Raw genomic sequence first — 13,003 nt, 5'->3', positions numbered from 1 at the left:
TCTCTGTCTCTGTCAAATAAATAAATAAAATAAAATAAATAAAATCTTTAAAAATAATAATAATAAAAATAAAAAATAAATAAATGCAAATGTTCGACTCTAGTTTGGGAATTTGATAGTAGGGAAGGCTGTGGGAGCAGGGGGTGCATGGGAAATCTCCCTACCTTTTGCTTAATTTTGCTGTAAACTTAAAACTAAACAGTGGGGGGGGGGTTGTTTGTTTTATTTATTTATTTGGGAGACAGGAGGGGAGAGAGAGAGTGAGAGAACGAGCAGGGGAGAGGAACAGAGGGAGAGGGAGAAGCAGACTCCCCGCTGAGCAGAGAGCCCTATTCTGGGCTCAATCCCAGGACCCTGGGATCCTGACCTGAGCCGAAGGCAGTCGCTTAACCAACTGAGCCACCCAGGTGCTCCTAAAAAGTCTACTTAAAAAAAAGTGATGCGGGGACCCCTGGGTGGTTCAGTTGGTTAAGCATCTGACTCTTGATCTCAGCTCAGGTCTTGATCTCAGGGTCGTGAGTTCAAGCCCGTATTTAAAAAAAAAATAAAGTGATGGTGCAATAAACAAATTTTCAGGCACAGTGAGCCTTTTCTGAAATCACTTATTCTTTTCTAGAAGGAAGTACTATAGTAAGAAAAGACAGAAATCCAGAAAAACAGATGAGATACATAAAAAGTGAGAGTCCACTGTACATATATACTGGAACTGAACAATTAAATAAATGGGTGACAGAAGATAAGAGCCAGATTTCTTACTGTTGAAGTGGGAGATCACAGACAAGCAAGGGAGAAAGACTAGAACGATCCCTGCAGCAATGGATTAGAGTTGGAAATATCAGGTTTAGCTTAATATAAATACAGATATGTATAGAAATATTTATATGTGTGTATATAGATTAGTATACACATATGTAATTCCTTGCTGTGTCAGCTGAGATGACCTAGAAGCAATGACAATTCACTGGCAATGAGCATACTTGGCATCCAGATCTTGATTTCTAATACCATTCTCCAATAAAAGAAACCAGAGTTCCATGGAAAGATGACTGATGCTATGCTGGAACAAGGAACATACAGGAGCAGCCTGGAGAAGATACAAAATTACAATCTTGTCTCAGCCAGCCCCTGATTTTTATTTCAAGGTCACCTTGATTAGAACTTTGAGTCTTCCTAGGAGTTATTAAAAACAAACTAAACACCTGGTTAGCTCTAAGATCCATTCTGAATTAGTTTTTGTGGAAAGTAACGTCTATGTCTAAAAATTTTCTTTGATGTGGATGTCCAATTGTTCCAGTACAATATATTGAAAAAGATTATCTTTTCTCCATTAACAGCCTTTTCTCCTTTATCAAAGATCAATTGACCATATTTGTAGGAGTCTATTTCTGGGCTCTCTATTCTGTTCCATTAGTCTGTTTGTCTCTTCTTTCACCAGTACCACACTGTCTTGATTACTGTAGCTTTACAGAGTGTTTTAAAGTTGGGTAGAATCAGTGCTTAGATTTTGCTGTTCTTCAGTATTGTGTTGGCTATTCTGGGTCTTTTGACTTCCCTTACAAACTTTAGAATTTGTTTGTTGATATCCACAAATTTTTATAATTTGGATCTTAACCTCTAAAATATTTTTAAAATTTTGAGACTTTTTTTGACCATGTGTTTTTTACATGTGTATTGTTTAGTCTCCAAATATTTTGGGATTATCTAGCTATCTTTCTGTTATTGATGTCTAGCTTAATTTCATTGTGGTTTGAGACCATGTTTTGTATGATTTCTATCATTTTAAATTTGCTAAGATGTGTTCTATGGCTCAGAATGTGGTTTTTCTTGGTGACTGTTCCATGTGACCTTGAGAAGAGTGTGGATTAATATGTACCACGTTTGTACCTGTTTTTTTATTCATTGCATTTGTTTCTTTTAAAAAATATATATTTCCCAGGGTGCCTGGCTGGTTCAGTCGGGAGAGCATGTTGACTCGATCTCAGGATGGTGAGTTCAAGCCCACATTGGGCGTGAAGCCTACTTAAAAAAAAATAATAATAATAAATAAATAAATAATAAATAAATAAATAAAATCTTTCCCTCTGTTTCTGCCTTCTCTGGTTTAACTGAGCATTTTATTTAATTCCAATTTTTCTCGTATTTAGCATATTATTTATACTTCTTTGAAAAATATTTTCATGGTTGCAATATATATTTACAATTAATCTGAGTCCGCTTTCAAGTAACACTATAGTGCTTCGTAGGTGGCATAGGTACTTATAACCAAGTATTCCCAGTTGCTCCCTCCCATCCCTTATGACACTGCTGTCATTCATTTTACTCATCCATGTGCTATAATTATCCAATATACTATTGCTATTATTACTTTGTAAAACAATAATCTTTTAATTAGGAGTAAGAAAAATAAAATATTTTGTTTCACCTTCATTTATTCCTTCTCTGCCCCTTTTCCTTTCTTTATGAGTTTCCGACTGATAATAGTTCCCACTCTCTCGAGAACTTCTAACATTTCTCACCAGGCCGGTCTACTTGGTGCACCAAAGTCGGGACCAGGACCCAGGAACTTTCCAGGAGCACAGAATCTTCCGACCGCTAGAGCGGCCGCCGGAAACGGGCATCCGATTGGTGGCGAGCTGGAGGGCGCGGCGGAAGTTCAGGGCGGGCACTTCCTGTCAGGCCGCTCGGGCCCCGGCGGTCTGGCGTCTGCGAGCCGCACCTCCGCCCGAGCCCGAGGCGAGTGAGTCGGAAGTAGGGCGGTGGGCGCGGAGGCGTCGGAACGGCCCCGGGGAGCGCGGGCGGGGGCGTGGAGTGTGGGGCGCCGGCGCGTGGGGTGAGAGGCGGGCGGGGGACCGGCGGAGGCCCCCCCGCGCAAAGGTCGCGGGGTGGGGGTCCCGGCCCCGCGGGCCGCCGAGGCGGGGCGGCCGCGCGGATGGGGAAGGCCTCAGCGAGGGGGCCAAGTTGGGGCTTGGTCAGGGGGATGAATCCGATCGTGCTTTCCTCAGAAAGAGGAAAGTGCCCTGCACGCAGCGGGCGCAGAGGAGGGGAAAGGATGGAGTTGTGAACGCTGTCTGGGAAGGGGCCTCGGTTGCTGGGGCTGAAAGCGGACGGGCGGGAGATCATTTTCCGGAGCATTCGTTCATTCATTCGGTGGGTGCTCAGGGAGCATCGCCTCAGTGGTAGTAATTAAGGCTTACTTACAGCCTCCTGTTTGTGGCTTGCCAACACCATACAAAGTACCTTATACGTTTTCTTCATTAAATTCTCAAAACAGTCACTTAGGATGAGTCTCATTTTAAGTCCGTGTAGAGACTCAAGTCACTTCCCTGAGGCGTTTGCACCAGCAGGTGGTGTGTTCAAGATTGGGATTCAGCCCACGCTTCCAGCAGCAGTGGTACATGCCTCCCGGTCAGTCTGGAAGCAAAAGCAGAAAGCAGGTCCACTTGTGATACACGTTTCGTTTGCCTGGGGTCGGGGGCTGTGGAGGTGGGAGATGCCTTTGTATCAGAGGCTGTTTGGGAAGGTTTTCCTGGGAGGGATAGCCCTCACGTCAGCTGTCAGCCTAAAGTAAAACCGGATGGGTGGTTCTAAATGTCGTACATACACTGCTAGTTCCCAATACACCCAGCCAGCTTCAACCTTTCTCTTGAATTTTGGACCTATATATCCAAAAGCTCTGATTCTCCACTTGTAAATCTAATGGGCATCCTAAATACAGCATGTACAAAAACAGCTTTTAATTTTTACCCTTCAGATGTAAGTCTTATCCTTTAGAGTGAATGGAAGTTTCCTCATCTCAGTAGCTTGGCGCAAAAATCTTGGTGTCTCATCCAAGACCTAATTCCTCAGCAAATCCTGTTGACTGTGCCTTTGAAATGCATCTAGAATCTGATCACTTACCACCTGCTCCCACCACTCTGGTCCAAGATACTGTCATCTCTGGTGGATTATTGCTAGAGCCTTCCAACTGGTTTTCCTGTTAAATCCTTACACTCCCCACTCCCACCCCTAGTCTGTTCTCAAAGCAGCAGCTGGAGAAGCCACATGGCAGGTCATATCACTGCCCAGATCTTCCAGATGCTTCCCAACTCAGAGTAAAAGCCCAAGTTCTATAGCCTATGAGGCACCCCACCCTCCTCTCTCTTGCCCTCCCCTACTTCACTCTCTGGCCTCCTTGCCCTTAACTTGAAAGCACATCAGGTGGGCCATCACTTCAGAACCTTTGCACTTTTGCATTACCCTTCCTGGGATGTATCTCCCCTAATATCCACATAGTGTCTGCCCTCACTCCATCTAGACCTCTGCTTTGGTGTTGCTTTATCAAAGTTGTCTTCTCTGGCCACCCTGTGTAAAATATCTCCTACCACCAGCTGCTGCCCTCATGCTGTTCATTTTTTCTGTCCCTTAGCATCACCTGACACAGCCATTTTGTCTGTCAACCTCCCTACTTGTTTGTGCACCATCCTAGAGTAGGAGCCTGGATTGCTTGTCCTCAGCTGTGTGCCCACTCTCCAGGACCTCCAAGGTGGACCTGAGATGCAGCCTATTGTCTACTCCGGTGCACTGCTGGGGCCATCACGTGGTGGCCTTAGGATGCTGTTTGTACCAGGGGCTGCTGGGGAAGCCTCATGGTGGACAAGGGGATATAGTCTCAGAGACCACTGGGTGTTTAGTCCATCTGCCCTTCCCAGAGCTTCCTGGCAGCCCCAAACTTGGTCTCTGTTGCCATAGACCTCTTGAGATCCAGGCACAGAAGTCTCAGTGTTGCTGTGAAAAGCAGGCTGGTCACACTCCATCACAGTCTTCCCTCTCCCTGCAGTTTCGCCCGCCTCCTTGGGGCAAGCTAAGAGATCCAGTGATGGCTGTCAAGCAGCTCCTTCCTGCTGGGCCCCAGGTGAGTGGTCCTCATGGAGATATCTCTGTAGACTTAGCCTTTTCTTGGCTAGAGTCTCTCCACGGTTCTGTCTATGAGGGGCTGGTCCCAGCGGGTAGATGGGTCCCCGTCTTCACCAATGTCCTCTGTCCCTGAGTTCAAGTCCCTGAAATATGCTGCACAATGTCTTCCCAATCCCTGCACAAGGCATAGTAGAGGGCAGGGGTTGGACAGACAGAGACAAGTCAAAATGGTGCTGGTCTCAAAGAGCCCACTCTTGTGAGGACAGCAGGCTGGTACATGCATTCAAAGGGGTTTTGCCCATCATGAGCCACCCTGGGCCTGACCCTGGGGTTGCAACAAGATATTGTCATTCCAGGTCTTAGTTTCCTTTGAGGACGTGGCTGTGTTCCTCTCCCGGGAGGAGTGGGGCTGTCTGGGCCCTGCTCAGAGGGGCCTCTACAGTAATGTGATGCTGGAGACCTACAGAAACCTGATCTCACTGGGTAAGACTCTTTCTGAAGTTCAGCTCTGGTTTCCTTGCTCGTGAACAGGACTAGAGTTAGGCTCAAGGCTCAGAGGCATCTCACCCTCTGGGCCCAAACACAAGGCATTTCTGACTTTGGTCCCAGGAAAGCCTGGTGTGCACAGAGGAGAGGACAGGCAGCGCCACAGACTCCCCCAATTTCCTTGTAGGAAATATGGAAGAAGAATATCATTCATTGAACCCTAAGTATATTCACATCCCAAGTTAATCGTAATGCATCTTCAAGGTTGGTGTTGGGTTAAATGGTTTATAGTTGAATCTGAGGCTGATAGATATCATCACTTTCTCAAGTTCACACAGGCAGTCAGGAGCAGATCTAGGATTTGAATCCATTTGGTTTCAAGCCCTGCCTTACACCAGAATATGCTGCTTCCCTTTAGTCCTTGTGGACGTCAACACCAAGACTCTATTATGAGTCTTCTAGCGTGATGTGTTCAGGCACCAACTCTGTCCCTTATCCTTGGCCCCCAAAAGAGCTGGGTTTAACTTTTCTTCAGCTAGGGAAGAGGCCTGCATCTGTCTCCTTGGTTTACATACAGGTGGCAGGGGAGGTCATGAACGGGACACAGGTGCTGCCCATGGGGCCATTCTGCCCTGGATTTGGATGAATTGTCAGCCTTGCTTCCTTTCTCTGGAGCAGGACTTCAAGGTTCCAAACCTGATGTCATCTCCAGGCTGGAGAAGGGGGAAGAGCCATGGGCCCCATACTCACCGAAAATTGAGGAGGGCTGGATCCGGAGTCACAGGAGTGAAAGTGAGTCTCCAGGAATGCTGTTGTGCTCTCCTGCCCATGCTGGCAGGTGCTGCCACTTTGCCAGGCCCTTCTCTATGAGCTCTGGACCACATTTTTGTGACACCAGAGCTTTGCTCTCCCTCTTCTCCATTTCTACCTCTCTTTTCTTTCTGTTAACACCCGTATTCTATACCCATAAATGAGTTCATGTTTCCCTTACCCAGAAAATGCTCTCTCAATCCCAGAAAAGAGCTCAGGTATCTCTCTGGGGCAGCTGGCTCCCTGCCCTGGCTGCCTGCCAGTTGCTTCTGTGTCACCCATCCTTCTCAGGCCTTGCTGGCCAGCCCTGCCTTGGCTGCTCTAATTAGAAAGACCATCCAGAGACATGCCCTCTGCCCAGACTCACTCCTGCTATTGCTCACTCAGAGTTCCCAGGCTGATTCAGGGCCTTGGGAAAAAACATGAGCTAGGGTTTCTTCCTGTGTAGCAAAGGATATGGGCATGTGAATAGGAAACAGGAAGTGGAGCAGAGTCCTCAGCTGCCACAGCAGCTAGCGACGCCTGGACGTTTGTGCTCAGTGCACGTCTAGCACTTTGCTGACACAGTCAACTTCTGCAGTCCTCCAGTATCCTCGCAGAGCCGGTACCCAAGAAACTCTGAGGCACAGAGAGATTTGCTTGCTGGCCTGAGATCACACAACTGCTCAGGAACAGAGCTGGGTTGGACTCTGGCATGCCGGCTCCACACCCCATGTGTTCTTCTTCCCCTCTTAGAAACAGCTTTATTAAGGAATATTAAGCGTATAATATGCCATGCATGTTTAACATGTGCAATTTGGTAACATTTCTGCATTATGTGCATATGTGTGAAACTATTCACTACAGTCAAGGTAGCAAACATATCCATTACCCCCAAAAGTTTTCTGCTGTCTCTCTGTAATTCCTCCCTCTTACCCCTTCCCATCTCTACCATGAAGCAGTTACTGATCTACCTGCTGTCAATATGAATTACATTTTCTAGAATTTTATATTAATGGAATCATAGAGCATGTACCCTTTTTTTTGTGTGTGTGACATCTTTTGACTGCACATAATTCTTTTGATGTTCATCTACTTTATGTATCAATAACTCATTTTTTCATTTTGGTTAGTATTCTATTTGTATGGATTTGCCACAATTTGTTTTTCAATTCTGTTGACAGACATTTGGGTTGTTTCCAGTTTGGGGTTAATACAAATAAAGCTGCTATGAACATTTGTGTACAGATCCTTGTATGACCATGCATTCCTTTTCTCTTGGATAAGTACCTAGTAATAGCATGACCGGGTTACATGGTAGGTGTATATTTAACTTTTAGGAAACTGCCAGAATGTTTTCCAAACTGGTTGCACAATTTGACATTCCCACCAGCAATGGGTGAGAGTTCCATTTTCTCCACATCCTCATCAACACTTGGTGTGCTCACTCTTTTTCATTTTAGCTGCTCTGATAAATGTGTAGTGGTGTCTCATTGTGGTTTTACTTTTACTTTTAATTTCTCTAATAGTTAAATGTTTTGAGTATCTTGTTTTCCTTCTGTGTATTTTCAGTGGTGAAGTGTCTGTTCATATCTTTGCTTATTTTTTAACTCAGTTTGTGTTCTCTTAAGTTTTAAAGAGTTGCTTTCTGTTCTAGATACAGGCCCTTTATCAGATAAATGCTTTGCGTAGATATTCTCTCACTGTGCCTTGTCATTTTATTCTCTTACCGGTGTCTTTTGAAGAGTAGAAGTTTTATTAAATTTTGATGAAGTCCAGTTCATCAGTTTGTTCTTTTATGGATTGTGCTTTTGGTGTCATATCTAAGAAAACTTTGCTTAATCCAAAACATTTTCTTCTTATATATATATATATTTTTTTTTTTTTTATAAATGTTTTATTTATTTATTCATGAAAGTCAGAGAGAGAGAGAGAGCCAGAGGCAGAGGGAGAAGCAGGCTCCCCGCCTAGCAGGGAGCCTGATGCGGGGCTCGATCCCAGGACCCTGGGATCATGACCTGAGCCGAAGGCAGACACTTAACCATCTGAGCCACCCAGGCGCCCGACATTTTCTTCTTATAGAAGAAAATTTTGTAACTTAGAAATTTTAGGTACTTGGGTCTGTGATCATATTGAGTTAATTTTTGTGTCTGGTATGAGTTATGGAACCACGTTAAAATTTTTACAAGTGGATGTCCAGTTGTTCCAGCACCATTTGTTGAAAAAACCATCCTTTCTCCACTTGTATTGCCTTTGTGCCTTTGTCAAAAATAGTAAAAAATAGTAAAGTAAATCCCTTTGAAGTACTGTGAGTAGGTCACTGAAGTCTGTTAAAATGACTTAGCCCAATTTTAGATCTCATCTAATCAACGTTTTCAGCTGTTTCCTTGTCTGGCTAAACAGTCTGAAGATTACAGACTATTACAGCTCTAATAGTAAGCATTTTACAAAAAAGAGGTTCCATTGTGCTCTTTGGCGTCTCACAACAGAGCTCCCCTCTCACTGTTCTGACCTGGTTATCCTTCCAACAGTCCTTGTGTCCACATGATTCAGTGGTTTTGTTTGGGGTTTTGTTTTGTTTTGTTTTTGGTAAATTTCCTTTCATTGGATTTCAGAATTCATCTGTATCACAGTTTTTACAAATATTCAGGTATTTTTATTCATTGGGAATGTGTGGTGTGGATTATTGCACACATTTAGCTTTTCTGCCTTGTGCTGCACCTGCTGTTTGGATGAGTAGGTTGCTTCTTTGTATCTAGTCTCTATTCACCCTGATTTGCTTCTGTGAAGCCAAGTTGTCCAGATCAAATCATTTTTTCCAGTATCCATTAATCTGTATACCCTTTATTCATCATAAGTCATTTATCATTCTTTTTTTTTTTTTTTTTTTAAGATTTATTCATTTATTTCAGGGGGTCGGGGCAGAGGCAGAGACAGACTCCCTGCTGAGCACAGAGCTCAATGCAGGGCTTGATCTCATAACCCCAAGATCATGACCTGAGTCGAAATCAAGAGTCAGACACTTAACCGACTGAGCCACCCAAGCGCCCCTCATTCGTTTTTAAACAAATATTTGAATACCTATTAGAAGTAAGCTAGAAGAAGTTACCTTGTTTACAAAGTATGAGCAGTGACATGATCAGCAGTCTTCCTCATCACCCTCGTCACCTTTCTGAGAGCTCTTTTTCCCTCGGGTCATGCCTCACTGTTCCTGCTCTGTCTGCGCCTAGTTAGCCCAGATATAAGCCTAGACCTTGGGCTTCTCTTCTTACTTACTTCCTTCCCCCACCAGCCTTCCTTGCTCTGATAGCATGCTTCTCTTCCCCTCTTTCCTCTTCTCATCCTAGTGAGGTTGTTTTTTGGTTTTACATTCTGAAAATTCACTATCCTCCTAGGAGATAGTTGTTTCATATAAATGTTCCTATTTATTCTCTAATTCTTTCTCCCGCAGTAAAATACGAGTAACTAATTTTTCTTCATTCTTTCAGGTTTTGAGTCTCGGACGGGGAAGAAGGGATTGACTCCAAAACAGGAAATTTCCAAAGCAGTGGGATCCCAGAGAGCAAAATCAGAAGAACATGTAAGGAATATTTCCAAGGAACCTGATTTTGAAGAGATGAGTAAAACTGAGGGAAAGTTAAAGAATTGCTGGAGAAAATCTGCAGAGGAAAGACTTAAGAAATCCTTCTCCCAGAAGAACAATTCCAGGCCAGTGACATTAACATGTAGGAAAACCCCTATTGGAGGGGAAGGCCAGAAATCCAGTTCTGTGGAGGTAAACTGCACTGCAGACCCAAACTCTTTTGGATTTCATAGAGCATCTAGAGGGGAGAGTCTCCACCAGAATGTGCCATGTATGGATGACTTTAAAGAAAGTCAGGACCTCATCAATCTCCAGTGTTTCCATCTAGGAGAAATAGCCTGTCAGACAGATGTGTTTGTGAAAGTGCCCAGGCAGAGTTCAGTTCTTAGTGAGAATCAGAGGGTTAACAATCCAGAGAAATCCTTTGAGTGTACTGAGTGTGGAGTACCTTTCAGCCCGAGTACAGCACTTTCTCAGCATCAGAGAAGTCACTCTGGAGAGAAGCCCTGTGAGTGTGGTAGATGTGGAAAAATTTCCCGCCACTGCTCTGTCCTCAGCCAACATCAGAGAGTTCACTGTGGAGGGAAGCCCCACACTTGTGCTGAGTGTGGCAAATCTTTCAGGGCTCATTCCTATTTCATTCAGCTCCATAACACTTACACTGGAGAAAGACCTTATGAATGCAGTGAATGTGGGAAAGCTTTCAGTGCACGTTCATCTTACAGTCAACATCTTAAAATTCATATGGGGCAGAAACCTCATGAGTGTAATCAGTGTGGGAAAGCCTTTAGTCATAGCTCTAACCTGATTCATCATCAGAGAATTCATAGTGGAGAGAAACCATACAAGTGTAAGGAATGTGGGAAGGCTTTCAGTAGACACTCACACCTCTTTCAGCATGAGAGAACTCATTCTGGAGAGAAACCTTATAACTGTACTGAGTGTGGCAAAGCCTTCAGTGCACGATTATCTCTCATTCAACATCAGAGAACTCACACGGGAGAAAAACCCTATGAATGCAATGAATGTGGGAAATCCTTTAGCCTGAACCGAACCCTTACTGTTCATCAGAGAATTCACACTGGAGAGAAACCTTATAGGTGTAATGAATGTGGAAAATCTTTCAGTCAGCGCTCCCAAGTCATTCAGCACAAGAGAATTCATACTGGAGAGAAGCCTTACGTTTGCGATGAGTGTGGAAAATCATTCAGTGCTCGCCTGTCCCTCATCCAGCATCAGAGAATTCACACTGGAGAAAAACCTTATGGATGCAGTGAGTGTGGGAAAACCTTCAGCCAAAAGGGACATCTGATTCAGCATCAGCGAATTCACACTGGAGAGAAACCCTATGAGTGTAATGAGTGTGGAAAAGCCTTCAGCCAGAGTTTTAATCTTATTCATCATCAAAGGACACACAATGGTGAGAAGCCCTATGAATGTAATGAGTGTGATAAAGCCTTCAGTGTGCTCTCTTCCCTTGTTCAACATCAGAGAGTCCATAATGGTGAGAAGCCCTATGAGTGTCACAAATGCGGGAAGGCCTTTAGCCAGGGCTCACACCTCATTCAGCATCAGAGGAGCCACACTGGAGAGAAACCCTACGAGTGTAACAAATGTGGGAAAACCTTTGGGCAGATATCCACCCTAATTAAGCATGAGAGAACACACAATGGAGAGAAACCCTATGAGTGTGGTGACTGTGGGAAAGCCTTCAGCCAGAGCGCACACCTCGTCCGCCATCGAAGGATTCACACTGGAGAGAATCCCTACGAGTGCAGTGACTGTGGGAAGGCCTTCAATGTCCGCTCCTCTCTCGTCCAGCATCGCAGAATTCATACGGGGGAGAAGCCTTATGAATGTGAGGAGTGTGGCAAGGCCTTCAGTCAGCATTCACAATTTATTCAGCATCAGAGGATTCACACTGGAGAGAAACCCTACATATGCAATGAATGTGAGAAAGCCTTCAGTGCACGTTTATCCCTTATCCAACACAGGAGAATTCACACAGGAGAGAAACCTTACAAATGCACTGAATGTGGAAAGTCCTTCAGACAAAGCTCTCACCTTATTCGACATCAGAGAGTTCACAGTGGAGAGCGACCTTATGTGTGTAATGAATGTGGGAAAACTTTTAGTCAGAGAATAACTCTTACCAGTCATGAGAAAATTCACACTGGAGAGCAAGCCTATAAGTGCATTAAATGTGGGGCCCTCTTTAGTGCACAGGCAGCTTTCATTCAGCACCATAAAGTTCACAGTGGAGAATAACTGCTTTATTCGATAAAGTCTTCACTGTTTTACAACAGGAGCAGTATACTGATGGGAAAGCCATTCATTGCTTTTCAGCTTTCATTTTGGAGATTCATCTCGAGTGATTTAACAATCTCCCAGTGCACTGTTAACTGAGGGCAGGCTGCCAAATTATGTGGTAAAAAGTCCAAGGTCACATGCCTTTCCTCTGATTCAGAGGGTGGCCCTGTACTTAAGTACTTGAAATGAACACAATTTAATTACACTTAAGATTGTGTTTTCATAGCCCCAGACCTTAAGGTGCAGTGAGGTATTTCATGTGGCCGTTTGCTCTTCCTTCCTCATCATCATCTATTTCAGGTTCAAGGAAAGTAACTGGAACCCTTGCACTTTAAAGCCAGAAAGAGCCAGGTTGAGATTTCCTTGTTGATTTGTTTGGGCCTCTTCAAAAGGGTTTATTGTGAGGATGTGGTCCCTTTAACTTCAAAACTGTTCTCCCTTTTCAGCACCAGATAATCCAAACAGGAGCAAAATTTGTTAAGGAATGAGGTGAGGTGTGTGTGTAGATTCAGACTTGAGATCCTGCTAAGTCAAATGACACGTATAAAATGAGTTTTTCTACAAGGTAATTTGGAAAGTCCAACCCCTGTGAATTGGGAGGAAAATAAGCATAAAGTAGACACACTGTGGCATGGGATATGACTTACAGGATTTGTTCTCAAAACCAAGATTGGTGTATTCCACATGTTTTTCAGGGAGAGAAGGGGAGTGGTCACAGCTGTTCCCTTTCACTGGGCAGCTGGCACTGAACAGACTCTGGTGAGGAGTGGCAGGTCCTTCTGCTGCCAGAGGACAGGACTCCAGGTGAGGACTCCTGGTGAGGCAGGGCCATTGAGCAGCTTTTAGTAGGTAGATAATCGTGCAGGCTGTTTGTCAACCCGTGCACTCTTGTCTTCGTGCTTTAAAGGTGCCTTTTGTCCCCTGGAGTGATGTTGGTCAGCA

General features: G+C 44.4%; 1 protein-coding gene across 1 annotated transcript; it reads left to right on the top strand.

Annotated features, from left to right (window-relative positions):
- The first annotated feature begins 2,670 nt into the window (after positions 1-2,670).
- Positions 2,671-12,332, top strand: LOC110579277 (zinc finger protein 252). The gene is made up of 5 exons (XM_021688873.2): positions 2,671-2,737; positions 4,729-4,891; positions 5,250-5,376; positions 6,058-6,171; positions 9,657-12,332. The coding sequence occupies exons 2-5, from the start codon at positions 4,856-4,858 to the stop codon at positions 12,017-12,019; spliced, it is 2,640 nt and encodes an 879-aa protein (XP_021544548.1). The 5' UTR covers positions 2,671-2,737; positions 4,729-4,855; the 3' UTR covers positions 12,020-12,332.
- Positions 12,333-13,003: the final 671 nt, after the last annotated feature.

The sequence above is a fragment of the Neomonachus schauinslandi genome, chromosome 4 (assembly GCF_002201575.2).
Source record: "Neomonachus schauinslandi chromosome 4, ASM220157v2, whole genome shotgun sequence".
In the NCBI taxonomy this organism is placed as follows: Eukaryota; Metazoa; Chordata; class Mammalia; order Carnivora; family Phocidae; genus Neomonachus; species Neomonachus schauinslandi.
This window is presented reverse-complemented; position numbering and strand designations above follow the sequence as displayed.

Coding starts and splice junctions, on each gene's coding strand:
- LOC110579277 (XM_021688873.2), top strand. CDS start 4,856: ATGGCTGTCAAGCAGCTCCTTCCTGCTGGGCCCCAG. Junction 4,892..5,249: donor TCCTTCCTGCTGGGCCCCAG/GTGAGTGGTCCT, acceptor TTGTCATTCCAG/GTCTTAGTTTCCTTTGAGGA. Junction 5,377..6,057: donor CAGAAACCTGATCTCACTGG/GTAAGACTCTTT, acceptor TCTCTGGAGCAG/GACTTCAAGGTTCCAAACCT.